Raw genomic sequence first — 27,881 nt, 5'->3', positions numbered from 1 at the left:
TACCTTTATCTGAGTGCTGAGATTATATACACTTCTGGCAAACCAGCATACCTTTATCTGAGTGCTGAGATTCCTCTGTTGCAGCTTCACAGCTTTCTCATTAGTTATACTGAAGTCCCAGACACAAAGAAGCTTGGCAGCATTTCCAGCGTACATCTGGGGATGAGCAAAGTTGTTGCGGAAGGACTTTGCCATGCTACAATGAAAAGCAAAACATGCATCAGCGGTTGCATGAAAGCGGAGAGGGAAGCAGAGAAAATATTAGATGAAAAGCAGTAAATCGTACAAAGTGGGACCTGCAACAAATGTTGCAGCGTGAAGTACTCCTGCTGCAGAGCCACCTAGTCATACCCTTTTCCAGGACACTCCATTCCAGTCCCTTCTCATTTTCCTGTCCGCCCACCTCCCACCTGAGAGACAGAAGGATCGTGTGATCACTGTTGCATCCCCTTAACTTTTTATGTAAACATTATATACACACACACACACACACACACACACACACAGAGTGGTACCTCGGGTTAAGTACTTAATTCGTTCCAGAGGTCCGTTCTTAACCTGAAACTGTTCTTAACCTGAAGCACCACTTTAGCTAATGGGGCCTGCTGCTGCGTCGCCGGAGCACGATTTCTGTTCTCATCCTGAAGCAAAGTTCTTAACCCAAGGTATTATTTCTGGTTTAGCGAAGTCTGTAACCTGAAGCGTATGTAACCTGAAGCATATGTAACCCGAGGTACCACTGTACTGGCAAGCCTCAGGGATGTCAAGTTTGCCAATACCTCCCCTTGTATGCACGAATGATGCTGTTTTGTCTACATAAAAGATCAGTGGCACCCACAGCACTCATGTCAAAATCCAAACGCACCCATGGGCCTAAAAAGGTTGGCAACCCTTATGTTCGCTCAAAAGGTTGGAAGGCTGATGGTGATACTGTGTAATGAAGTACAGATGGCTGTTTTCTTTCCTTTTCATTAAAGAAAATGAAAATTAAGACACAAGAGGCCATTTTGAGCAGAGAAGCAGTAAGAGAGGGTGGATTATTCTGTGACCCTACAGATGTTGTTCACTACAACTTCCATCATCTCCAACCACTGGCCACACTTGCTTGCGCTCATAGGATTTGGAGTCCAACATCTGGAAGACCACTAGGTCTCCCATCCCATCCCAGCTTTCAAATAAGCGATCATTTTTAGCACTCAAGAATATTCTAAAGAGCAATTTCTCCCCCCCCCCATAGAGTCACCTTTAAATCCAAGAGAAATCTAAATCTCACTGTACCTGTAGAGCAAGCTTAAGAAGCAGATAATAAAATAGATTCCTATGGTGAAAATATAAGCCAGCTGCATGTAATACGGAGAGCTGTTCTCGTTTTCAGTGATGGTAGTATTGGTGTAAAAACCGTAATAGAGCACAGTGTCGCTAAAATAACCCTGAAACAAAAGAAACATAAATGTGGCTCAAGCAGGTTAACGAAAGGTTTCAGTTATGAACGTGAAAACGCCATACAGCGCGGGGGTTGTTCTGTTTTGTAACATGAGAAACTATGACACACGCTATTGGTTACACCATTGACATGTCACTGAGAGGATAAAGAGGAATGGGGTGCCTGTGGCCCCCCAGATGTTGGGATTCCAACTCTCATCAGCTTCAGCCAGCATAACCAATGGTCAGGGATGATGGGAGTTGGAGTCCAACAAAGACCTCACCCCTGGAGTGATAAAGCAATGCATGCACACTTTTGCAAAAGGGTTGTTCACTACAGAAAAAATTGCATTGGGTTCTAAACCATTCATCAGCCATTGTATAGTTTTGGAAGCCCCCAGTGGCTCAGAGGAAGGAGAAAGAGAACACAGGATCTCTTAGCAGTGTGGCACTTCGGTTAGAATGTCAGGCTAGGACTCGAGAGATGCCAGGGCAAAGTCAGGAAGTTTAATGGGTGAATTGGGCCAGTCATCAATGTAACCTACTTCATAGGGTTGTTCTGAAGATAAAACTACATCACAAGAGCCCAGATTATGAAGAGCAAGATAATGGGACAAAGATGGAAGGAAATATGACCCCACCAGACGAGCAGAGTATAAATAATAAAATTATTTCAGCAGAAATGCTTTGGAGTTCAGCCAGAGGTCTAGAACGCAGCACGGCTGTAACTGCACTGCAAAGCATCCACTGACAAGAAAACCCAACTGCTAGCTGCTCAGGCTGTGGATGGCTGCATACAGAATTTCAGAAGGTTTAAAGGGGGAAATGGGGGGGGGGGTGACACACACAGATGCAGTGTGCAGTCCTCCTTGCTCCAACTTATAATAGAATAAGCCGGACTGCAAACACTGAAGTAGACCATTGATCCAATCCAGGTTAAAATCCACCCAGAAGTGATCAGGAGAGTCTACTTTGGAATCTGAGGACAGATTTCTCCTCCTCCTTCCCCATTCCAAGTGCGTGTGAGAAGGAGACCAAATGAGGTTGGTTGGTTGAATGCATGAATTGTGGAGAGGAGTTGTGGTCCAGCCAATTTTAGACATGGTCTCTGTCTCTGTCTCTGCCACCAGTACAGTGGTACCATGGTTTACAACCATAATCCATTCCAGAGGTCCGTTTGTAAACCAAAACAGGTTGTAACACAAGGCACGCTTTCGCCAATGGGGCCTCAAAAAAAAATTTGTTCGTAATAAAAAAAATTGGTTGTAATTCAAAAAAAGGTTGCAGACTGGGACACGCACTTCCGGGTTTGATGTGTTTGTAATCCAAAATGTATGCAAACTGTCAGGGAAGAGTTAGAAGTTTCCAGTTTCTCAGAGGGAGAAAGCATTCGCCAAGGGGGGAAGGAGAGCAGTGAATCTAACAGAAGAGAGCAAGAGGAACAAGAGGGAGGGACTGGCTGTTCACAGGAAAAGCAAGCTCAGATTTGGAGGAGGGGAGATACAAGCCAGCTCTAGCCAGGAGGTTAGAAAAAAGAGCGGGAAAGCGAAGGGAAGGGCGCCTTCGCCATTTTGAGAGTGGCTGGTCACAGAGAAGCAGAGCTCAGAAGGTATCTGAAAGAAGTGACTCTGAGGAATAATAGTTAAGAACCGTTTATAAGAATGTTTTGTTAATACGCAATAAAAAGTTTTATAAAAGAACAGGAAGCGTTTGTGTGGTGATCTGAAGAGGACAACGACCAGTCCTGACACAAACCAAGACATATGCAAAACAAGGTACCACTGTATGTGGTACCAACACCACTCCCATTACACAAAAATGTAGTCCAGCTCTGCTTTAGGCAAGCTATATTTTAGAAGCTCTCTGTAGCACAAGGCTTACTTATTGGGGGGGCGGCGAACAAGCCCAGATGAAACCTATTATTGTTTTAAAAACACACTTACAGCTCCAGTGAAAAACTCCAGCCCCAGGAACGATAGGTTATTTGCTCTCGCTGCTATGAGCTGAGGGATCGCAATAAAACTGAAGTTCACAAGGAACGAAAAAACGTTGAACGTCAGGAGCCACGTCAGGAACACGAAGTAGGAACCGACGCTGGTCCCGAACTTTCCGCCAATGTCTTTTAGAATCTTCTGCCAAAGTTTGAGGAGCTGAAAGCAGTCTGACAAGCCATTTTTAAACTGTCGAAAGGACTAGGAAGAGGAAGGGGGAGAGAGAGAGAGAAAAAAAAACAAAGCATCAAGCCTTTGGGTAATGTCTGGGCCAATTCTGTTTTGTTTGTTTGCTACTTTAAAGCGGGGGTCACCAACTTTTTGGGACTGATGAGCCAATGTCATCTGCATAAAGCCCAACTTCAGTTCATATGTGATAAAATGTATTGCAACAAGTAGGGTTTTCATCATAAATACTAAGGGCAAACTCAACTCTCCTTATGTATCTGAACCAATTCCACACATGCAAGAGCGGGGAATCTATGGGGTTTGGGGGAATGTGAAGATTGGCAGAAATTGTGGGTTGGGGAGGAGGGCTTTAGGAGGAAACAACTCTGGAGGAGGGGAACCCTTACTTAAAGAAAAATCCCAGCACAGGCACAGACTGCTGGTAAACAGTTGGGGGTGAGAAGGAGGGGATGGAACACTGAGCAGGAGCATTTATTGCTGCAGTATGACAGCTCCCACTTGCCCTTTATTGTTTTATTGCTAGAGGTACTACTGGTAACACAAAGAGCAGTGAAGGCAACAAACACTATGTCTTTCACTGATAGCAAAGTTAAGTAGGGCCAGGCAGTAAACGGTGCTCCTTCTCCCAAGTCAAGGTGCATAGTACCCAAGGCAGGTTAGATTATTTGGCCCTTGAGGCAGATGATCACACAAACCCCTTTTTATCTCTCCCTCCCTGGCGGTACAAGAGCAATATGGTACTTCAGTCATTATCATCATGTGCTTAACAAGTCTGCTGCCCTTTCATGACCTGTTTAGCTGCCTTGAGGTTATTGCTTCCCTCAATCTATGGATGAGGGGGAGAATTCTGATTCTTTTTGAATTTTAATAAGAAGCTGCTACACCCAATACACAAGCAAACCATAGTTATCCTTTGAAATTCAGATTTCTCAAATTTTGCAGTGCAGTTCTCCAACCAAATAATGTTTTTTCAAAAGAACATGTACCGTATTTTTCGCTCCATAGGACGCACTTTTTCCCCTCCAAAAATGAAGGGGAAATGTGTGTGCGTCCTATGGAGCGAATGCAGGCTTTCGCTGAAGCCTGGAGAGTGAGAGGGGTCGGTGCGCATCGACCCCTCTCGCTCTCCAGGCTTCAGGAGAGCCCCAGCGCCAGCCCCACAAGGTCGGGGGACAGCGGGGAGGCGGAAGCCGCCATCCCGCTGTCTCCCGATGTGGTTTGGAGGCTGACGGCGGGGAGAAGAGCGCTTCTCCCCGCTGCCAGCCCCTTAGGCTCCAGGGACAGCGGGGAGGCGCAGCGCGTCTTCCCGCTGTCCCCGGACCTGATCCGAAGGCTGGCGGTGGGGAGAAGAGCGCTTCTCCCCGCTGCCTGCCTCGCAAGCTCCGGGGACAGCGGGGAGGCGCAGCGCGTCTTCCCGCTGTTCCCGGACCTGGTCTGAAGGCAGGCGGTGGGGAGAAGAGCGCTTCTCCCCGCTGCCTGCCTCGCAAGCTCCGGGGACAGCGGGGAGGCGCAGCGTGTCTTCCCGCTGTCCCCGGACCTGATCCGAAGGCTGGCGGTGGGGAGAAGAGCGCTTCTCCCCACTGCCTGCCTCGCAAGCTCCGGGGACAGCGGGGAGGCACAGCGCGTCTTCCCACTGTCCCCGGACCTTATCCGAAGGCTGGCGGTGGGGAGAAGAACGCTTCTCCCCGCTGCCTGCCTCGCAAGCTCCGGGGACAGCGGGGAGGCGCAGCGCGTCTTCCCGCTGTTCCCGGACCTGGTCTGAAGGCAGGCGGTGGGGAGAAGAGCGCTTCTCCCCGCTGCCTGCCTCGCAAGCTCCGGGGAGAGCAGGGAGGCGCAGCGCGTCTCTCCCACCTTGCCGGCATCCAGAAGCTTGGGGCGCGCTGAGCTCCGCACGCCCCAAGCTTCGGGATTGGCGCAGCGCTCCGCTAGCCGTGGGAAAGCCGTGCGGCTCTCCCACAGCTAGCGGAGACCTTGCCGACACCCAGAAGCTTGGGGCGCGCTGAGCTCCGCACGCCCCAAGCTTCGGGATTAGCGCAGCGCTCCGCTAGCCGTGGGAGAGCCGCACGAAGCCGCACAGCTCTCCCACGGCTAGCGGAGACCTTGCCGGCACCCAGAAGCTTGGGGCGCGCTGAACTCCGCACGCCCCAAGCTTCGGGATTGGCGCAGCGCTCCGCTAGCCGTGGAAGAGCCGCGCGGCTCTCCCACGGCTAGCGGAGACCTTGCCAGCAGCCAGAAGCTTGGGGCGCGCTGAGCTCCGCACACCCCAAGCTTCGGGATTGGCGCAGCACTCCGCTAGCTGTGGGAAAGCCGCGCGGCTCTCCCACAGCTAGCGGAGACCTTGCCGGCACCCAGAAGCTTGGGGCGCGCTGAGCTCTGCACGCCCCAAGCTTCGGGATTAGTGCAGCGCATCTGGGGGGGAAATAAAATTTTTTCCCTTTATTTCCCCCCCAAAAAACTAGGTGCGTCCTAAGGTCCGGTGCGCCCTATGGTGCGAAAAATACGGTATTCAGGAAAGCGCTCACAAAAATGCATATATTACAGAAAACAGCAGAGCACTATATTGGGGAGAAGTGTTTACAAAAAATGTGCATTTAGTCAAAATGGCTGTATTTTTGTATGGGAGCAAAAATGGGAATTTTAGGAGAGATTTGCACTAAAAACCTGGCAGACTTTCATGAAGGGTTGTTGTTTTTTTAAGCTGCAAGCAGCTGTGAAAATGCGGAGAGCTGAGATGAAGATTGGAGAAATGAGAAAGTGAAATGGGCAGATTCACCCACCTCTAAGTTTGTTTAATGATAGGGCCGGACTCCAGGGCTTATTTGCAGATGGTCAGTTATATAAACCAAGAAACAGTAGGATCCTATGCCTATTGACTCAAGAGTAAGTCTCACTGTATCAGCAAGGGCTTACACCCAAGTAATCAGGCACACAACCTCAACCAAAACCTGGCAAAGCTTTCCTGACCAGATATTTTTTGGGGTGGGGAAGATAGTTGTGTGTAAATAGAGGGCATCAACACACCACCTGCATGCTAATTTTGCTAATGGTCCACTTCTATTTATCTGATTTGGCAGTGCCCAAAAGAAAACCCCACCACTCTGAAAGGACACCCTCACCATATCACATCAACATTCTTTAAACATTCCCATGGAACACTTACCGTATTTTTCGCACCATAGGACGCACTTTTACACTTCAAAAATGAAGGGGAAACGTGTGTGCGTCCTATGGAGCGAAGACAGCATAGCCCCGCGACCCTCTGCCGGCTGGAGAGGTGACGCGCGGCTATGGCAGCAGCCTCTCTGCTGCGCGCCTTTGCGCTGCTCCCCGACCTGCTCTTTGGAGCTGGTGGTGGGCTCCCCCCGCCAGCCCCAAAGAGCAGGTCGAAAGGAACCTGAAGCCTGGAGAGCGAGAGGGGTCGGTGCGCACTGACCCCTCTCGCTCTCCAGGCTTCCAAGGTAGCCGCCTGAAGGCGACTGAACGCACCTTAAACGGCACCTTGTTTTAGAGGGGGGAAACAAGAGGGGGGAAATTCTCCCCTTCTCTGCGCAGCGCCTCCTGCCGCTTCGCTGAAGGGGCGCTGGGCAGAGAGGGGGAGAATTTTTTTTTCTTGTTCTCCCCGCTCTAAAACAGGGTGCGTCCTATTCTCCGGTGCGTCCTTTGGTGCGAAAAATACGGTATCTCTCAATGACAGCATGCAACACTTACCAAAGCTGTGCTGTAGAAGCACTGTGAGCAACAGTTAATCTGCCTGTGGGACTTCCTGGTTTTCTCCATAAGAACGCTATCCCTGTGGAGTTGCAGGTGGCAAAAATTATATCGGGGAGGGTTATTTCCAAAGTTTTGGCTTGCTCTAAGCAAGGCTAATGCATATCTCTAATAGCTTTTTGCATGTTCAAGGTATTCACTTAATTACTAGAAGTTTGGGAACTAGCAACAAATCCTAATCCCTCTCCCATCTCACTCTCTCTCTTTTGGGTAGACCTAAATGGGACATGGGTGGTGCTGTGGGTTAAACCACAGAGCCTAGGGCTTGCTGATCAGAAGGTTGGCGGTGCGAATCCCCGCAATGGGGTGAGGTCCCGTTGCTCAGTCCCTGCTCCTGCCAACCTAGCAGTTCGAAAGCACAAAGTGCAAGTAGATAAACAGGTACCGCTCCAGTAGGAAGGTAAACAGCGTTTCCGTGCACTGCTCTGGTTCGCCAGAAGCAGCTTAGTCATGCTGGCCACATGACCCAGAAGCTGTACGCCAGCTCCCTCGGCCAGTAAAGTGAGATGAGCGCCGCAACCCCAGAGTCAGCCACGACTGGACCTAACAGTCAGGCATCCCTTTACCTTTTTAAATGTTACACTAGCAGACATCGAAGTCTTATTAGGTGTATAATGGCACTTTTCATTTCCATTGGCAGTTAAAAAAAAGACATCAGAAGGTTTTGGTTAGCTAGTCACACACAAAAAAGTATGTGAACTTATAATTAAGAGAACATATTCTTAAATTTTTGGCCCCCTTTCCAGTCAAACCTTTTCCAAAGAACCTGCAACCACCAGTGACTTGGCCTCACCTGATCTCTCTTTTTTCTTTCATAGGCTTTGGAATCTTCTGGATTGCTTTAATCCTTTCACTGGTAGACATGTCCGCAAGATCACCAATTAACTTTTCTTCTGCAAAAAAAAAAAAAAGGATTTGACTCCACTTATAAATCACTTCCCATAATATATTTCCAAGTTATTTCACAATGAAAACAGCTAATAATTCTATATATGCAAGCAATTAAACGTATACAAACAATTAAAAACAATGTTACATGTGAAAAACAATCAGAACAAATACAGATACAGACTGGGATAAGATATTTAGAAACTTGCTTAAAAGCCCTTCAGACAGAGCAGGCAATACCAATAGACAAGGGCATCTGCACTATACATTTAAAGCACTAGGATACCACATTAAACAGGATTCTTTGGCTTCCCCAAAGAATCCTGGGAAATACAATTCATTAAGGGTGCTGAGATTTGCTAGAGACTCTTATTCTGCTCACAGAGCTGCAATTCCCATAATTCCCTGGGAATAAGGATTGTTAATAATAATAATAATAATAATAATAATAATAATAATAATAATTTATTTATACCCCACCCATCTGGCTGGGTTTCCCCAGCCACTCTGGGAGGCTCCCAAGAGAATATTAAACACAATAAAACATCAAACATTAAAAGCTTCCCTAAACAGGGCTGCCTTCAGATGTCTTCAAAAAGTCAGAGTTGTTTATTTCCTTGACATCTGCTGGGAGGGCGTTCCACAGGGCAGACGCCACTCTGGAAATTGTAGCTCTGTGCAGGGCTCTCCCAGCAACTCCCAACTCCCTTAACCAACTTTGGTTCCCATTATTCTTTGGGGGAACCAAACAATAGTGGTATCATAGGGCTTTACATGTACAGGGCAGGTGTGGCCAGAGTGATACGGCTGCCTCGGGTGACAGGCGCAGGGGAGCAGCAGCAAGGCGCTGTGGTGGAAAGAACTGGCTGTACCCTCTAAATAATCTTGCTGCATTCAGGAGTAGTGGAAGATGCTGTCCTGTCAGCCAATGTTGAAGTAAGATTCAACTTTGAGGCTTCTCTGCATGGAATAACAAGGGGTTGCCATGTTGTCCCTTGCCTTGGACTCCTCCTTATAGTTCCACAGTAGAATAATTCTTTAGAAAATCCCTTCCTCTCCCCCCAAGAAAATTATTGCTGTAATAGAAGGAAAGGAACACTTATTGTGGCACAGTACGATTGTGTCTTGCGTGGGGAGGGTGTGTATACGCAGAAATGCCTATACATATGCCGCACCGTTGGAACTGCCCTCACACAACCATCCTCAACTTCCAAGCAAGACGGAGAGCTTTTCAGCTCTGCACCTTACTTACTAGGCTCTGGGATGCTTTCATGAGATCTCATGGGACCATCTGAGTTCCCGTGAGATCTCGCAAGAGCATCCTAGAGCAAGGTAAGCAAGTCCAAGAGCTTAAAATCTCTTTCCGCACTGGGAAAACCCAGCACAAAAAAGGAGCTTTGAAGCTCTCCACCTTGCATGCAATTAATTTGCAGGATTTCAAGCAGCTGGCTTTGAACCATACAAGGTTGAAATCGCACAAGTAAATTGGGTGCAAGATGCAATTGTACTGTAACGATTTAATAACACATTGACCAACAACACTGGAACTCTAAAAATTCTTTCCATAGGAAACCTGGGAGGAATGAGAGAGAAGTAGGAAGAATTTATTTACCATCCTTTTTCTTGGTCTCTTCATATCCTGGGTCTGATCGAAATAGACTAGACGGTGTCATGAAGACCATATCAACTTCTTGCCTGTGATGTCTCTGGATTAAGTGAACTGAGGAATTAACCAAAGCACCTTTTTAGTGAACTTTACAAAACTTAATAAATGAAGCACTGATCTAAATAGATTTGTTTTCATACAGCCTACCTTCCCAGTGTAATATGCTAGAAGTCTACTGTGGGGAGAGGTAAGGTGTATGAGAGCCTAACTAGGTTATATAAGATCACTTATATAAGCTGCTAAGAAATTTTCTTATATGTTATTTCACAGTTTCTAACTTTAAAAATATTAAACTGATTCTTTTTCCTTTTCCATAACTGGTTAGCTAAAACCCTTGAGTTTTCATTACCAAGTTCATAATAGGATTGTTTAAGATATTGAATGGTCACAATTTTGGGGATATTTAGTGAGTAAAGCTGTTTTATTTTCCCAGGTAACTGTCAGTGAGCACATTTACTAGATGCAATTTTATGTTATCCTGTTCCTAAATGTCTACAACTAATGGTAGACAAAGGACTTTACTCTCTTGTTTCAGTGTACTGTGTTACTGATAAGAGTACCCCAAACCACAGCCTTGAAGGTATCCCATACCAGTGCTGGAGTATGAAGACCAGTGTCATTAAATGCCAAAAGCCACTGGGATTTCCTTAAGCAAGCTTTGTTGAGCCAAACAGTTCTGCTGTTAGGAAATTTGAACCTGCCAGCATATGGGCAGCCAATGCACCCCCATCAATTAAGCCACTGGATTGTGTTTACCTGATATATTCAGTTATGTGCATACACTTCAAAATTTGAGAGCAGCAGAATCTGAATACCATGGGTACTTATACCTTCCACTTCAGAGCCAGAAGATGCAATTAATTGGTCTCTAATGGTCTGGGAACAACATGGCATTTATTCACTGCAATCTTCTCCTTTGGCAAATGATTTTAAATATTTTTCCTGGCCTAAGTGGAGGTGGAACGTCTGAAGCATCTGTTTTTAGGTAAACCTTTTCCAGGTCTTCAACAATCTCCATGTTTGAACTTAAGAAATTTGTGGTGGCTGAAGTCTTTTTGCCCCAAACAAATTTCTCCTGCAACCACTTACAGTAATTGGGCCAGAATGCTTTGTGTCCAATGTGCTGCCTGGATTCTCAATATTTACATGTTTATTATTCAGTTGGTTCTTTGGGGAATCGATTTCACCACCCAGAAATAGGAGGTTTCAATAAGAAAAGAGGATCTTTTGTTCTGTTATGAAGAACAAAATAGCTTGATCTTTGTCTCTCATGAATGAAAGACATTACTACTTTGAAGGGAAATGGCAGATCTTAGCTTGGAAAGAATTTCATCCCCATCCCTAACATAGGGCTGCCATATTTCAAAAATCACGACTCAAAAACCGCCACCGAGCCCAAACAGCCCAAGCCAGAGAGTTTAAAATCATCACTCACAATTGCATTTCTTGTTTTATGCTGAGGTAGGGCAGCTCCCTCTGAGGAAGAAAAATCACACTGTGGAGAATGACTCCGGTCCCATATATCTGAAAGACCACCTCCTTCCTCACAGACCCTCTTGGGTACTGAGATCGGCACAGGGGACCCTCATGCAGTTAGTTTTTCTGCCCTCAGAGGTTCGAGGAGGGTGACAGGACAGGGCATTCACTGTGGTGGCCCCCAAGTTGTAGAACTACGTTCCACAGAAGTGTGTCTGGCACCTACATTATACAGCTTCTGGAGAATGCTGAAGACACATGTTTTCCCCCTGGCTTTTGACAACTGAAGTGTACGTTTTTATGATTGTAAGCTGTTTTTAATAGTTTTTAATAGTGTGTTTTAATTCTGTAACCTGCCCTAGAACCTAAAGGTAAAGGAAACAAACAAACAAACACACACCAGGATGCATGGTCTCTATGTCCTTTAGAATATACTTCAAAAAACTTTTCATAATCAAATGATATTTGCCTATTCAATAAATTTTCTTACACAGTATTTAAAATTCAAATCAGCTGTGAAACCTACTCTGAATAATTTTTGATATCAAAACTTAAAAGTTTCAACAATGCCATTATATCCCATAAACCTTACCTCCATCAGGCATATCACCCAGTCTATGTGAATAAGGATCATTCAGAAGGTTATTAGCAGTAGGCGACCTCTGTATTAATTCTGGTTCATACTCAAATGAAGGATTAACTAATGAAGAAAAAAGAAAAGTACAGAAGCAGGTTGCATCTCTTCTTGTAGTCCACACACACACACACACACATCCAGGGGGAAAGCGAGGACCCTTTGGCACTAGTTTTCTGGGTCTAGAGATTTTGTACATTTTTGCATGGAAGAGCATTCAATCACATATATGCCCCGCCTCCACTCTGACACAGTACAGCCCAAACCCAAGTGACAGCCAGGGCGCAACCGAATTCACAAGCTGTTTGCGCATGCATACACAGACCCACCTTTTCCAATTTCACAAAAAATAAAATTGCATATATTCAGAGATTTTACCCCAGTTTTTCCATCATGTGTCCTTTTTTTGGGGGGGGGGGGGGAGCCTAGAATTCTGCCGAAGCCAAAATAGTAACTCACAGCCAGGCATCCCTAGTCCCGCCAGCAGCTGTGCAGATACTTACACAATCAAAGTATTAGATATATTACAGTATTCCCTGCATTTCTGACACACAAGTTTTAGAGGGCTGTTGTCATTTAGCCCAAAATTGCACCAGCCACACATGGATGAAATTTCAACAGGCTTCAAGGATTTTGCACAAATAAATCCTAAATTTGATGTGGAGGAAGACACCCAAAACAGTTCAGTATGCACTGAATGCCTACAAAAGGCTGACTGTTTTTGGAGGGATGGAGAACTAGGAAAGATGTATGATAGAAAGGAGCGGCTGGGGTCTTAAAACATCAACACTTCATGTGGAATCCTTTTCTTGCGGTTCCCACTTGCATTTTTCCATTACAGTAACCTCAAAATGTTCTGCATTATTCCGTTACAACTTGCAAACATAAAATGCAATGACACACCATGAGAGTTTCCATATGGATTTGCACTGGACATCTCGTGCACAAAATCTGTCCGTCTGTATTCATCATCATCAGATGGAGTCTGCATCAAGCTCATAGGCATCAGCACAAACGAGCTCCGTCCTCGTTCTTCAGCGTTGTCATAATCAACATCGGATTCGTAGGGAGAGGCGCCGTAAGGATTAAAACGAAAAGAAGTGCTCCTCTGAGAGGGTCTTCTGTGTGAAAAATAAAGGGGGGGGGGAGAGTAAGCAGCTAACTGGAAGGCAGTGAAATATAGGCATTGCTTAGAAAGGCCTAAAAATGTCAGAAGAACCCTGATGGATCTGACTACAGGTCTGTAAAGCTAACCACCCTCTCACTATCTCATGATGAAAGGGAGTGTGCGTTTGTAGGGGCAATGATTCAAAGGCTTCATGATTAGAGGCAGTTCTCAAGGGCGCCATTTGCCCATGGGCGCCACAATGGTGGCCCCAGGACTATCTAGTTCAACTTCCTGTATCTCACAATGGCTATTCAGATACCTCTGGAACGTCAACTAGGTAAGGTAAAGGGACCCCTGACCATTAGGTCCAGTCGTGACCGACTCTTGGGTTGCGGCGTTCATCTCGCTTTATTGGCCGAGGGAGCCGGCGTACAGCTTCCGGGTCATGTGGCCAGCATGACTAAGCCGCTTCTGGCAAACCAGAGCAGCGCCCGGAAATGCCGTTTACCTTCCTGCCGGAGCGGTACCTATTTATCTACTTGCACTTTGACGTGCTTTCGAACTGCTAGGTTGGCAGGAGCAGGGACCAAGCAACGGGAGCTAACCCCGTCGCAGGGATTCGAACCGCCGACCTTCTGATCGGCAAGTCCTAGGCTCTGTGGTTTAACCCACAGAGCCACCTGCGTCCCTGGAACGTCAACTAGCAGGACACAAATTCTCCTCCTCACAATCTCCAGCAAGTGATAGTGCGAGGCATGCCCTCTCTGATCTTAGAGGTAGCATATAGCCCACTAGTTCCCACTGATAGCCTTTTCCCTCCATATAACCACCTAAGAGTAGCCATCTTTGAGCATGACCTGAAAAAGGCTTGGGGAACCTTTGGCCCCCAGCTAGCAAGGTCAATGGTGATGGCTGATGGGATTCGAACCCAATAACATTTGGAGGGCCAAAAGTTCCCCAGCTCTTTTAATGAAAATGTGAATCTTATTTTGAATGTGTGTTGCATATGTAAAATGTTGGTGTCTGCGACACTGGTGATATTGTGTCTTCTGTGCAATTAGTAGAGGTCTCCTCTCAGAGACCAGAAATGCATATCCTAATAAGTCTGAAATGCAGTGGCAATACATGCTCCAATTGGCTGTGAAGTTGTGAAGGAGTTTTCCTCTGTATGTTTGGTTCAAGGTTTCCCTGCTATGTAGAAGGCAGGGACTACAAAATAAAAGGTCTCTGGTCCTCTCTTCTCAAATTATATACTGTTTGCGTTCATTTTTCTCAGTGAGGTATTATTATCTGGATTTCTTTTCTCTTTGGATTTTGCCTGTGTTACAAAAGAAACTTTGGTACCGATGAGGACTAAACATTCAGTAACACAATGCTGCCAATCAGGAAACAAAAACAGAAGTCTGAGTAAATGAAATGGCTTACTGGAGAAGGGTGTGTTTTGCTGCCACCCTGAACAGAAATACTTTTACCTGTAATAAATAATCTAGATATCAATGCACAGAATGAGTAGCTAGGTTTATTCTAGGAACATGCATCATTATTTGCTTTGTTAATTCAACAATAGCAACCGCTTAGTCTTTCATATGCTATACTTCAGACTTACATTCTGTCAATCTCTAGCGTTTCAGAGTGGTGATAGTCTGGGTTTTCAAAGGCTTCATTATTGTAGTGGAAAGACATGATGCATCCAAATCTTTGCCTTCGTATGAAAGATGTTTAGAAATCAACTTGGTGGACTGTTTTCAGTTTTTTATTGGGCGAAGTTTCATCCCGAATCTATTTTAAAAGAAATTAAATTAAAATACGTTCCAGCCAATCCTTCACACTCACACCCTCGTTTAACTCTTTAACTTTAACTCTCTCTCAATCTCTCCCCCCCCCCCCCCCAGTTTTCTCAGTTAAAAATCACATACCTTCTCAGAAGTCCTATGAGGAGTTGAACTGGGCATGTTTTACTTTGCTAGAGGGCTCCAGGTCCCCTATCCCTAACATAAGAGTTACACAGAGCAATCACAACTAGTAGCCACTGATACCCTTGTCCTCTTCGAGTTTCTTTCCTTTCCTTTTAAAGCCATCAAACTCAGAAGCCAGCATGTCTTCTTCTAACAATGAATGTCACAAATGCATAGGGTTATACCCAGTGTTAGCCTGACTCAGTGTGCTATAATTCATGGACATTACTTCCTGCGGTCCATGAATTTCAGTGGCTATACTCTGTGTTGGATATAACCCACTAAAGACTGTGTGAAAGATAGCTCCATTCATCCACCCCGAATCTACCCAAATTCAACTCATTGGGTGTCCTTGAGCTGTAGAATTTTGGGATGATGGTGGTGGGAAACCACAACAGTATGTTATATGCTGAATACTACATTCCGGTGTGGATGTACTACATCAATGAACCATGGTTATGAGATTGAGAACAGGTGAAGCGGTTGCATACTTTCTCATGAGAATCCAGACCCTCCAAGTGTCCCTATATTCCAGGGACAGTCTCATATTTACAGAAGCCATCTCAGTTTCTGATTTAATCCTGCTTTTCCTTATATGTCCCTATTTTCATCAGAGAAATGTTGAAGGGTATGGAGTTATGTAACCCACAAGCCAAGGAGATAAGTAACTAGACAACCTTTAGAAGACATCTGAAGACAGCCCTGTATAGGGAAGTTTTAAAAACAAATGTTTAATGGTTTCTTACGTTTTTATGTATGTCGGAAGCCGCCCAGAATGGCTGGGGCAATCCAGTCAGATGGGTGGGGTACAAAGAATAAAATTATTAATGTTATCACTACTGTGGAATGGGACACCCCTATTTTCACTGGAGAAACATTGGAGAGTATGTCTCACCCAGCTTAACTAAAGATCAAATTACATCAGCACTAACATTAACTGTGGTTAAGTGCTGATAACAGAGCCTGAAATCTCAGTTTTAAACTTTGGGTTAAGGATTACGGTCTTTATTTTTATGCTAATACTTTGGTTTATGAACTGGTTGAATTGTGGATTGTTTTGTATTTTTATTGTTGACCCTTCCACCCCCATTTTTTTTTCTTACAATACTTAAAAACGTATCTTTCAGTCTGGGGACAAATTCCGTTGATATGTGTCTGTCTAACAGCACTGGGCCTCAATAGGAAAGCCACAATTCTTTCTTCTAAACTGTGTTTTTGTCTTCAGGTTAGGATTAACCTGTTCTGGCCTTTTTATGTTATTCCTATGAGATGACATGTTTAAGCTTGCCAAAAAACCAAACACAAATCCCATCTTCAAATATCCACTACGTCACTTAGAAACCACAAGGAAATACTGAGTGCTAAAAGAGTTAGCATACCTTTGGCATTTGTTCAGCGAGACCAGGAAAGGTAGAAATCCTTTCATGGTCCTCAAGACAAAGGTCAGCCATTTTACTTGAACATAAGCAGCCTACCCTCTCTATCGGGTCATCAGGAACTTGCTGTCAGCAAAAGTTCCAGGTGGCAATATAAAACATGGCAAATAAGTTAATACATTCTTTTACTCGGACTTCGATACCAACACGATACCAACACCATCAGCAAAACTCTTTTCCTTCCCAGAATCCTGAAGGAAAGTGTTTATGCTTCTACAAAACTAATTTGTGTAATACAGAAAGGAATGGTTTTTCTCTCTCACTCACACACACACACAGCCTTGATTCTGCTCTCTCCAGCTACTTTTTTTTTAAAAAAAATTAATACAAATTTTATTTTCAATGCAACATTACAACAAAAATTACAAACATTGAATCCAAAATAAAACTATACAAACAAGAAAGAAAAACAAAACACAAAAAGGAAAAAAGAGGAAAAAAGAAAAAAGGGGGGGAGCACACATCTACAAATAAAACCGTATCTTCATTCTAGTCTAGTCATTCATTGAATTTGACGTGTGTGTGTGTGTGTGTGTGTGTGTACGTTTGGAAAAAAAAGAAAGTAGCTGGTCATATGTATGTAGCAGCTACTTTCTTTTTCTTTCAAACGTACACACACACACAAACATGTCAAATTCAATCATATAGTTAAATAAAGTGTGTCATTTTGCCCTCAGTCGGTATGCCACCTTAGCACATCATGCTATTATTAAGTGATTTAATCACCAAGGTCAAAACAAGCAGGACAAGCTCCAGGATCAAGGAGTCCCTTTGCAATGTTCCCTCCCCTCCTATATATCCTGCCTGCCCCATACATTTGAAGCAGCATCACACCACCTTAAAGAGCCACTGCTTCCCCCCCCCCAAAAAAAAATCCTAGGAGCTACAGTTTGCTAAAGGTGCTGAGAATTGTTGGGAGAGACCCCATTGTCACCCTACAGTGACAATTCCCAGAGTTCTCTGAGAAGCTCTGTGAGGGAAATAAGGGCAATGGTCGCACCACCAGAAAAGAAATGGGGGGGGGGCACAGAAGGGGCAAGGTATATTTCTCTGGACTCATTTAAGGTCGTTCTTCCTTGTCCCTGCTATAGACTTGTAGCTTCACTGGCTCTGGGTATTTATTTATTTTAGCTCATTCACTTTATTGCTTTCAGGATGTTCTCAACCAACTTGAGCAGCGAGAAACTGCAACCTCAAAGTAATAGCCCGAGCCATCAGAATCAACAAAGAGTGAGGCTCTTTTGCTTCTCAGGTTACATCGAACTGAATACTGTGTTTGCTACCAGTTCCAGGTTATAATTTAATGAGATGTATCGCTTTCAAGAACTTCACCGACCAAGTTCATTTGGAGCAGGAAGGAGAGGAAATTAAAATATATGGATTCTTTGTTTGCTTTTAAAGAACACAGCAATTGCATTAGCAATCTCTGCAACCATGGTATCTTTTTAGAAAACTATTTCCCATTAAGATAGATGAGGAAGGCTCAGCCACAGTCTGCCTTCTCTCTTTGGTCCTTTGGACTCTCTCCAGGCCACACATCTTCCCCAGTCACACCAAGGTGTGTAAAAATAGCCTAAATGTACATCCATTGCCCACCCACTTTTGACTGCCTTCTTCCACACAACTGCACCCCCCCACCACATGCCCAGCCCCCTCCCAGAAATTGATTTGGCCCTCAGCAAACAGGCAGGCTGCATATATTCGAAGCACATTTTTCCCCTCCAAAAATTCTGGTTGCTGTAGTCTACCCCTCATAGAGTTACAATTCCCAGCAACACTTAACAAACTACATTGCCCAGAATTCCTAGAGGAGGGAAATGTGCTTTAAAGATATATCATATACACAGTGAGAGAGAGAGATATTAGTAACCACACCTTGATTTACAGAGAAATAGGCTTTTTCTCCACAGACTACCTTCTAAGTTTCTGCTGCTACTATGGGGCAAATAAAAATGTTCCACTAATGCTAAAGAAGTATCCTGAATTTGGCAAGCAGTGCAGAGCCAAGGGGTGCTGTTTTCAGAAGGACAGTTGTGAAATAATATGGTTCACAGCCTTTATCATGTTCTTCCCCATAAAAATACAGTTAAGGTTGGCTTCTAGATGGAAGGAAAACTGAGGCTGAAAGTTAATCCTCATAGAAGTAAAGAGCCAGCCCTACCATTGGGAACCATAAGGCATCTTCTGAAGTTTCTGGCAGCCAGGTGCGGAAATTGCCCATAAAGTAAGGAGAGCTCATCTGAGGTTAGATCCTGAGAGCATGATGCTCATGCTGATTAGAGCAGACATGTGGTGGGAGCCAGGCTTTCCAAGGGCTCCCCACAACCTTCGGAGCAGTCTTTATCCCAATCTACAAGCCCATCCACTTGAGCTAGCCACCATGAATAGCAGCCAGCTCATATCCACCCTGTACATTTAAAGAACTTTTAAAGCATATGGCTTCCACCCAAAAAGGAATTATGGGAACTAGAGTTCACCCTTCAAAGAGACGCAATACCCAGCACCCTTAGCAAACTACAGTTGACAGGATTCTTTGGGGGAAGTCATGTTCTTTAAATTTGCTTTAAACAGTGAGAAGATTATGGTTGTGGGGATCCTGCTGGGGGTGGACTTAGGCAGACGCCTGAATTTCCCATCTCCCAAGGCTGGAGGTCCAAGATGAATGCAGCAGAGAAAGTTAAAGTTGCAAATTGCAATCCTGTACCCCAGGTACAGGGAAGTTTTTCTTCAGCCTGAGAGCCACATTCCCTCATGAGCATCTTTCCTGGGGTCACACTGAAGTGCTGGGTGTGGTCAGAGACAAAATATAGATGAAGACGAAAAAGTAGGTGGAGCAACAGATGTGACTCTTACATTAAGGTAAAAGGTAAAGGACACCTGGACGGTTAAGTCCAGTCAAAAGCGACTATGGGGTTGCGGTGTTCATCTAGCTTTCAGGCTGAGGGAGCTGACGTTTGTCCACAGACAGCTTTCCGGGTCATGTGGCCAGCATAACTAAACCGCTACTGGCATACGGATGACCGTGACGAGTGCCAGAGCACACGGAAACGTTTACCTTCCTGCCACAGCAGTACCTATTTATCTACTTGCACTGGCGTGCTTTCGAACTGCTAGGTTGGCAGGAGATGGGTCAGAGAAACGGGAGCTCACCCCCTTGTGGGGATTCAAACCGCCGATCTTCCGATCAACAAGCCCAAGAGACTCAGTGGTTTAGACCACAGCGCCACCCGCGTCCCTATACTCTTACATTAGGCCTCATCTGCACTATACCTTTAAAGCAGTATCACTCCACTTTAAACAGTCATAGGTTCCCCGAAATAATCCTGGGAACTGCAATTTCTTAAGGCTGCTGAGAGTTGTTAGGAGACGCCTATTCCCCAACCAGAGCTACAATTCCCAGAATTCCCTTGGCAGAGGGTTAGACTGTTAAACCGTTCTGGTAATTGTAGCTCCTGACAACTTTCATCACCCTCAACATACTAGTTTTTAGGATTATTTGGGAGAAGCCATGACTATTTAAAGTGGTACAATACTGCTTTAAATATATAGTGCAAGTGGGGCCTCTGTACAGAAGGCCGAATTCCAATGACACAAAATCTAGACTATAACACACATCTGTATCCTCCATCCAGAGGAGAATGTGTCACAATTCGATGACACATTTCAGTCAGACACTTCTGAAGGAGACAGGACATGTGCTGCTAAGTATATTAAAATCCTATCGATTTCTACAAGGACTAGGCATGCTTTATTTGCCTTGGGGCACCACCTGTTAACATAAGCATTGCAGTTAACTGATAAGGAAGAATAACATATTTCATAAAACTCCTTCTACAATAAAGCAAGCACTAAGTTTACATGTGCAAGCACTTGTGTTTATATATGCAGTTTTGAATTTCTTCAGCTGCAACCAAATTTTAAGATTTTATAAGACTGAGAAAATAAATTGGAACCTGTTGGTTTTTTTTAAGTTACCTGTCCATCAGCAAGGATAACAGCTACGCTATTTTATTTTATTTCACAACACTTATACACTGCTTTATTTTAATAAAAGCTCTAGGTGGTTTTATTATCCTATCCTGCTCTTTTCAAAGACCTTGGCATATTTATAACTGTTGACACTAATGTTCGCTAATCTGCCTCGCTGAAAATTCCCACCCCCATCAGATCATTATGCTGTTGTTCACTTCCTTATTGACTAAATGTCCAAAGGTGGATTATAAAAATTACACAGATCCTTTGGGAGCAAAAAGGAAGTTCAGAATTTCTCTTTAAAGCAGGAAGAGTTTTTTATTACAAATCACTTTAACAAACAAGCACTCATCAAACTCAAAAGGGCCAACTTTCCAAAAACACATCTAGGATGGGAGCGTTAAAGTTAAATGCATCTTTCAAAAATCTAACCAGTCACTGTGTCCTTTCTGTACTTCCTAATTGAGAGCTTCTATATCCCAAACTCCATGATAAAACACACACACACACACACAAATACTACAAAATACATACAGTACACAAGCACACACAAGAGGGGGTGTCCTCAGAAGAAAAAAATTGCAGGAAGGAGAAAATATAACACCGAAAGTGTGAAGCAGGCTAGTTTCTCAGTAAGAATAATGCTTGTAACAGTTTGCATCAGATCTCGGGTTGTACAAAAGCTAGAAACTTAATCCTTTTCTCTATTTTGTTTTAATGAAACCTTGGAATCTGGGGGTTAGGGTTTTCCAGGGGGAGCAACGGTCTCCATTTCCCACCTCTGTGGACACCTGTATTTTTATCTGTATAATGTGTTTGAGTGTGTTTAAGCTCTCTAGGTCTCTTTGAATTTTGGTGCTACCACTGGTATGAATTCAGCCCTTTACACGGAGACCCTGGCAATGAGAGAGGTGCAAGAGTAAGGAAGCTCCTGACGATTTATTTTTTTTAACTACAAAGTGATAGCAGACAGGTGAGAGCAGGCTAGTTTATCAGCAAAAGGTAAAAAAAGAAAGAATGCTGCCTGCACATTTATTCTCGTAACTCAGACTCTACAAATGCTAGAAAAGTAAGCTTTTTAAAAACAGAAAGCTGAGTATCTGGGGAGGGAGCCCCCTCGCCCACGCCCCCTGCGGATGCCCATGGAGCCGTGGGAAGCGCCAGGAAGGGAAAGAGGTTCTCCTGTAAGACCACCCACGCGGTATAAACAAGGGGGGAGAGAAACAAGTCCTGAAACAGACAAGGAAGTAGTAATGATGTCGTGGCTTTTTACCTCTTGGAAGGAGCCAGCTCTCCTCTCCACTCAGGGATGCAGCAGCCGGCTAGTGGATCCGGCCCGCAGCGGGAAGGTTTTGCTGAAATGTTGCAAGCTCCGCTCAAGTCATCATTCTGGTCCTCTTCTGCTTTCTCAGGAAGTGGCTGGCAGGGAAACCGGGGGGGGGGGGGCGTGTGGAGAGAGGCAAGGGTTCCGCCCCCGGCAGATCAGCAGGTGCCGACACCTTAAGGTGCCCTCGTCCCCAGCAGCAACCCACCCACTGCCCCGCAAAGGCACAGTCGCAACACACAAAGGTGGTGCGTTAAAGGAACGTATTGTCCGGGCAGCTGAGGTTAGAGCAGCTCTGGGGGACAATCTCCGTTCCTGCATCCAAACCCCAGGATTTCCCCCTCGAAGCTCAGCTGAAGGTTTGCTAGCAGTAATTGCAACGAAAGTCCAGCGCCCCCCCCCCCCCCGTGCTTTGCCTGATGCTTAACCTGTTGCATGTTTTCACTGGCGTGTTCACATTTCCGCATAACTATACGCATTCATTCTTTGTCCGAGGTCTGTGCTATTCAACGTGAGTAGGCAATATAAAACCACAGGAGACACAGAGAAACGTTGCTGTGTCGCGTCGATACTGTACTATGTACTTGTACTATGCACACGCCAGCGCCTCAGTGGGTGGTCGAAAAACTTACCTAAGAAGAGCCCTGCTGGATCAGGCCCAATGGTCCGCCTAGGGAAGTATCCTGTTCCCACGGAGGGCAACCACATGCTCATGAGAAGCCCATAAGCAGGACATGAGCAGAAAAGCACTCTCCCCTCTTGCGATTTACAACAACCAGTATTCAGAGGTGTACTGTGTGGAGGCAGAACATAGCCATTAGGGCTGGTAGAAGAAGAAGAAGAAGAAGAAGAAGAAGAAGAAGAAGAAGAAGAAGAAGAAGAAGAGTTTGGATTTGATATCCCGCCTTTCACTCCCTTTAAGGAGTCTCAAAGCAGCTAACAGTCTCCTTTCCCTTCCTCCCCCACAACAAACACTCTGTGAGGTGAGTGGGGCTGAGAGACTTCAAGGAAGTGTGACTGGCCCAAGGTCACCCAGCAGCTGCATGTGGAGGAGCGGAGACACGAACCCGGTTCCCCAGATTGCAAGACTACCGCTCTCAACCACTACACCACACTGGTAGCCACCACACTGGTAGCCATTGATGAGCCCGATCCTTCATGAAGTTGTCTAATCTCTTAAAGTCACCCAAATTGGGTTGTTGTTGTTATTAAATTTATTTATTTGGTTTTTCAGATTAAAATTTTACAGTCACATTTCCAACATACAACATAAAAACAAGATTCCAAGGAATCTCCTGGACTTCCCTCCTCCCCTTTGTGGGTCCTACTGTTAATCATTTCCTCCTGCATATTTTACAATACAGTGGTACCTCGGGTTACATACGCTTCAGGTTACATACGCTTCAGGTTACACACTCCGCTAACCCAGAAATAGTGCTTCAGGTTAAGAACTTTGCTTCAGGATGAGAACAGAAATCATGCTCCGGTGGCGTGGCAGCAGTAGGAGGCCCCATTAGTTAAAGTGGTGCTTCAGGTTAAGAACAGTTTCAGGTTAAGAACGGACGTCCGGAACGAATTAAATACTTAACCCAAGGTACCACTGTAATCCAAATCTTTTACATCTCCATTATGTCTGAAATTCACCATGAAAAGTGTTATTCCAATCCTACTAACAATGTTAGCTGTTTACAATGGTTTTTAAGATAAGTTATAAATTTCCCCCATTCCTTATTAAAATTTTGGTCTTGATTTCTGATTCTTCCGGTCATTTTAGCCATTTCGGCATAATCCATCAACTTAATCTGCCATTCTTCTGGTGATCATCGCTACATTTTTGGGGGCTGTAACCAACTAAGTTCTACTCACAGAAGACCTGCTGAAATTAGTGGCCCTAAGCTAACCTTGCCCATCAATTCAGAGGGCTCTACTACTCTGAGCAGGATGGATACTGGATACAACCCATAGCTCATGTCCCTGGTGAACCAAACAGAAGCTTAGCATTCAGTTCTGCAAGCCAATGTGTGTCTACTCAGACACTACCCATGGAGTTCATTGGCTTGCTCCCAGGGAAGTGTGTACATGGTTGTAGCCTATGTTTCTCAATTACATCCACCAGAGGTCTGCAGCTTTGGAATTCAAGCCTCTATACCAGAGCACACCAGCAGTAAAACCCCACTCTCAGCCTATAACCCTCAGAATCTTGCCTGTTGGGGTGGGTGCTCTTCAGGGTGGCTGGCTCAAAAAGGAAGTGTGCAATCCTAGGCACATCTATTCAGAAGTAAGCCCTGTTGCATAGGAGCCAACTCCTAGTGGTCTTGGGGGCTTCGGCCCCCACAATGAAATAATTGAGGGGACCGAGCCCCCACCAAGCTGATGGGCATTCCCATTCAAATGGTTTATCTGCACTGCGTCATGTGATCAATTTTGCGGGGCGGGGCTTACCTGGGCCCCACAATGTTTTATTCAAGTTGGCACTCCTGCCCCACAGAGATCTAGAAAGGCATGAGTAAGACTAAGGAAGAGGAAACTGGCAGTCAGTGCCACCTCCTGAACTGGTTGTAAGTAAGAAGGCAGATCAGCTGGGGTTTGGCTGAAGGTGGGCTGAGGTTGGCGGAAGGGGGGCAGTGCCCCACTTGCCCTAATGGACCAGCCTCCACTGTCTCTAGACTGGAAAAAAGGCTTGTGTCTGAAACCTTGAAGAACTGCTACCAGCTTGTTGACAATATTGAGCTAGATCCACCACAGCATTTGATTCCGCTTAAGTGCAGTTTCCTGTGTTCCTGCAAATGCTCACAGAACCCTGGTTTGAACAGCACTGCTTTAACACCACATGATGTTCCTACAAGTTCTCTCCTAGCTGAACATTTCTAACCATGAGCAAGACTGCATGCAGTTTCAGTTGCTAGCTTTAAATACAAGCTTCCACCTATCTGTAGCCCATGAATGTAGTATGTAAACACTGCAACGGTTATACTTTTATGTTCATTTAATATATTTGTGGTAGCCTGTGTTTAACCACATTGGTGTAGTTAACACTACGCCAATTCCTGCCCCAGAAATGGCCTGAGTTCAAGACCTCCTTTAGACTAGTCAACCTCACTTTCTCAGTGTAGCCAACCTCAAAATGGGCTGGTGGAAACCATATACTCTGCTTTGAGAAAAATTGTCATTCAAATGAGGTATGGCACTGACAGCTGAAAGGCAGGACAGAAAGTATTTTTAATAAACAAATGCAATCCCAAAAGTAACAATATATGAAAAAGCATAGAATGGTGCTCCTATCTATGCTCCTTGGAGAAAGAGGGTGGAATAAAAGTGTAATATAAGTACCGGTATATTATATTACATTATACGTACTATTATTATTGAATTGGTATTCCACTATTCTTCTTAAAGGAGGACAGGGTGGCACACAACAAGCAATAAACAATTTGAATTGAAAATAAATAAATAGAAACAATTCCAATACAGATGCAGAGGTTTATGTATATCAGCCTGGATAGCTCAGTTGATTAGCATGTGGTGCTGATAATGCCATGGTTGCTGGTTTGATCCCTGTATTGGCCAATTGCAGATTCCTGCATTGCAGGGGGTTGGACTAGATGATTCTCAGTGCCCCTTCCAACTTTGCAATACCATTCTATGATTCCATGTTATGACTCAGAGCTTGGATAGTTCTGTGCAAGTGGCTTTGCCAGCTACAAGGGTCAGGCTTGGAAAGTGCTGTGCCTTTGCCTACACCGTTTCAAGCCATGCAGGCAAAAAGTGCCTCATCTGATGTCATTGTGTCATCAGCTGGTTGACAGGTGGGTAGCCTTGCCCACCTGCCAGATGTGACCTGCAACAGGTGAGGGAAATAAAGATCTGGCTTGCCGGTTGGCTCCAGCCTCCAATATTAGCTGGAAGGAGTGCACTGACATACAAAGGTGAGTCTAATTAATTTGCTCTTTTTGAAACAATATGTGAACCGAAATACAGTGGTACCTTGGGTTAAGTACTTAATTCGTTCCGGAGGTCTGTTTTTAACCTGAAACTGCTCTTAACCTGAAGCATCACTTTAGCTAATGGGGCCTCCTGTTGCTGCCGTGCCGCCGGAGCACGATTTCTGTCCTCATTCTGAAGCAAAGTTCTTAACCTGAGGTACTATTTCTGGGTTAGCGGAGTCTGTAACCTGAAGCGTATGTAACCCGAGGTACCACTTTATAGCCGGCCATAGAAATTTGCATAGAGTTTTGCAATGCAGTTCTGCAGCCAAGAAATGTGTGCAGAAAAATGCATATGTTAGTGGAATCAGCATACAAAAATGAATCACATTAGGGGAAATTGCTTTGCAAAAGTGTGCATAATAGGCAACATTATATTTTAAAAATAGTATTTTAAGAGAATTGCACTAAAATGCTGGTGGATTTTCAATATAACTTTTTTTATTGGAAATTGATGGGGGAAAACAGAGAACCGAATTCAAGGTGGGATAAAATGAGAAACTGAAAGAAACCAAAATTGACAGATTCACTCACATACCCATACGCTATGCCTATTTTGATCCATATACAACCCTACCTGATGCTTCACTGTTGTGATTTACTGGGGCAAGAGGGGAGCTGCCAACTGTTTTCTTATGTTTAGATGTCAAAAGTCTTAGGAAGAATGATTACTCTGCTGAGTTCCTGTTAATCTTGGAAGAAATAACAACCAGTAGCTTGGAACAGTCGGTCTGGAACATGTGGATCTTTGCTTGAGTGCAGTCCTACAGAATGTCCCAAGCATCTGTATACCTGTACTGGAGGTTTACATGGGCTCTGTGCCATCTGGCTGAAAGCAAGTCCAAACTGCGGCTTACTGTTTCTATAAACAAATAAGTGGGAAGCACTTTCTTGCTGAATTCAGTGCTTCATTCCTGCTATTATCCCCTCCGGTATAAGGAAATAATAGCTATGGCCAATAATTGGCTATCTTGTGACTTGTGCCAACTCAGAATTGTAAATAAAAATGTGACGCAAGGAAATAGCTCTGAAAAGTGCTAAGAGTAGTAAATACGAAGTGAGGAAAGTGTTTCACTCTAGGCTCAAACCTGGTCAGTTGTAAATAAGGGGTCCACCTCCACTGCCATGTCCTTAGCACCCCCCCAGGTAATACCACCACACACTAGAGGGCGGTACTGTCCACTTTGGGGACCAATGATCTAGATCCATTTCAATCTGGATTCAGGAGTGAACATACCTTGGTGAGCCTGGTGGGTGACCTCTGTTGGGAGAGGTACAGGGGGATTGTGACCATGTGGCTCTTACTAGATTTTTCATCAGCTGTTGACACCATGGTTCATGGAGCCCTTCTGGACCATCCATCAGGAGCAGAGTTCACACCCGGGCACGCCACCTGCCTGCAACTCCCAAGCCTCCCCTGGGCTGTCAAAATGAAGACAAAGCGGCACAGCTCCCCGCTTCCCCCGACGGCTTGGGGTAGGCTTGGGAGTCACGGGCGGCGTGACAAATGTCACCTCCCTCAGCAATGACACCTGGGGCAGAACATCCCCCTGTCCCCCTTCCTACACCTTTGCTTAACAGCAACTCCCCCGTAGCTGATGAAGTCCTCTCACAAATTCAGCAAAAACAAATTAGAGATCTGGGAGAGTTGTGTACAGCTTTTAACCAAATGAAAAAACAACAAAGCCAGTGGACCTGATGGGATACATGCCAAAGTCTTCAAAGTGGGCGGAATTGAACTTACACAACAGCTTCACAAGTGCATCGAAAAATCTGGGAGAAAGAGGAGCAGACTTTAGCCAAAATTATCCATCTCTTTAAAACAGATGAGAGAACTGATTGCGGAAACCATCAAGGCATCTCTTTATTAGCTGTGGCCGGCAAAATTATTGCAAAGATCTTAGCAAACTGTCTCCTAACAATATCCGAGACTACCCTTCCTGAATCCCAGAATGGTTTTCAACCTTCTAGGGGGTCAGTGGACATGATTTTCATTGCTCGATAGCTTCAAGAAAAATGCAGAGAGCAAAACCAACCCCTGTATATGCCGTTTATTGACCTAAGGCCTT

At 44.9% G+C, this 27,881-nt stretch overlaps 1 protein-coding gene across 2 annotated transcripts in view; it reads right to left on the bottom strand.

Annotated features, from left to right (window-relative positions):
• The window catches only part of TMC5 (transmembrane channel like 5), a 47,203-nt gene that overhangs the window by 17,195 nt on the left and 2,127 nt on the right, over positions 1–27,881 (bottom strand). Inside the window, exons 1-10 of one of the 2 annotated variants that reach the window (XM_083413471.1) lie at positions 21,779–22,593; positions 14,749–14,921; positions 12,938–13,155; positions 11,993–12,100; positions 9,871–9,978; positions 8,164–8,263; positions 7,311–7,392; positions 3,366–3,614; positions 1,279–1,430; positions 52–196 (exon numbers count right to left, since the gene is read on the bottom strand). In XM_083413471.1, the coding sequence (XP_083269597.1) occupies positions 52–196; positions 1,279–1,430; positions 3,366–3,614; positions 7,311–7,392; positions 8,164–8,263; positions 9,871–9,978; positions 11,993–12,100; positions 12,938–13,155; positions 14,749–14,825 (1,239 nt within the window). In that variant the 5' untranslated portion in view covers positions 14,826–14,921; positions 21,779–22,593. Of the gene's footprint in view, positions 1–51; positions 197–1,278; positions 1,431–3,365; positions 3,615–7,310; positions 7,393–8,163; positions 8,264–9,870; positions 9,979–11,992; positions 12,101–12,937; positions 13,156–14,748; positions 14,922–21,778; positions 22,594–27,881 lie in introns of those variants that run through there. The other variant, XM_083413472.1, reaches the window with a different exon arrangement.

The sequence above is a fragment of the Podarcis tiliguerta genome, assembly GCF_965153285.1.
Source record: "Podarcis tiliguerta genome assembly, chromosome: 14".
Classification (NCBI taxonomy): domain Eukaryota; kingdom Metazoa; phylum Chordata; class Lepidosauria; order Squamata; family Lacertidae; genus Podarcis; species Podarcis tiliguerta.
Note: the sequence above shows the minus strand (reverse complement) of the source record. Positions and strands in the feature narration are given on the sequence as shown.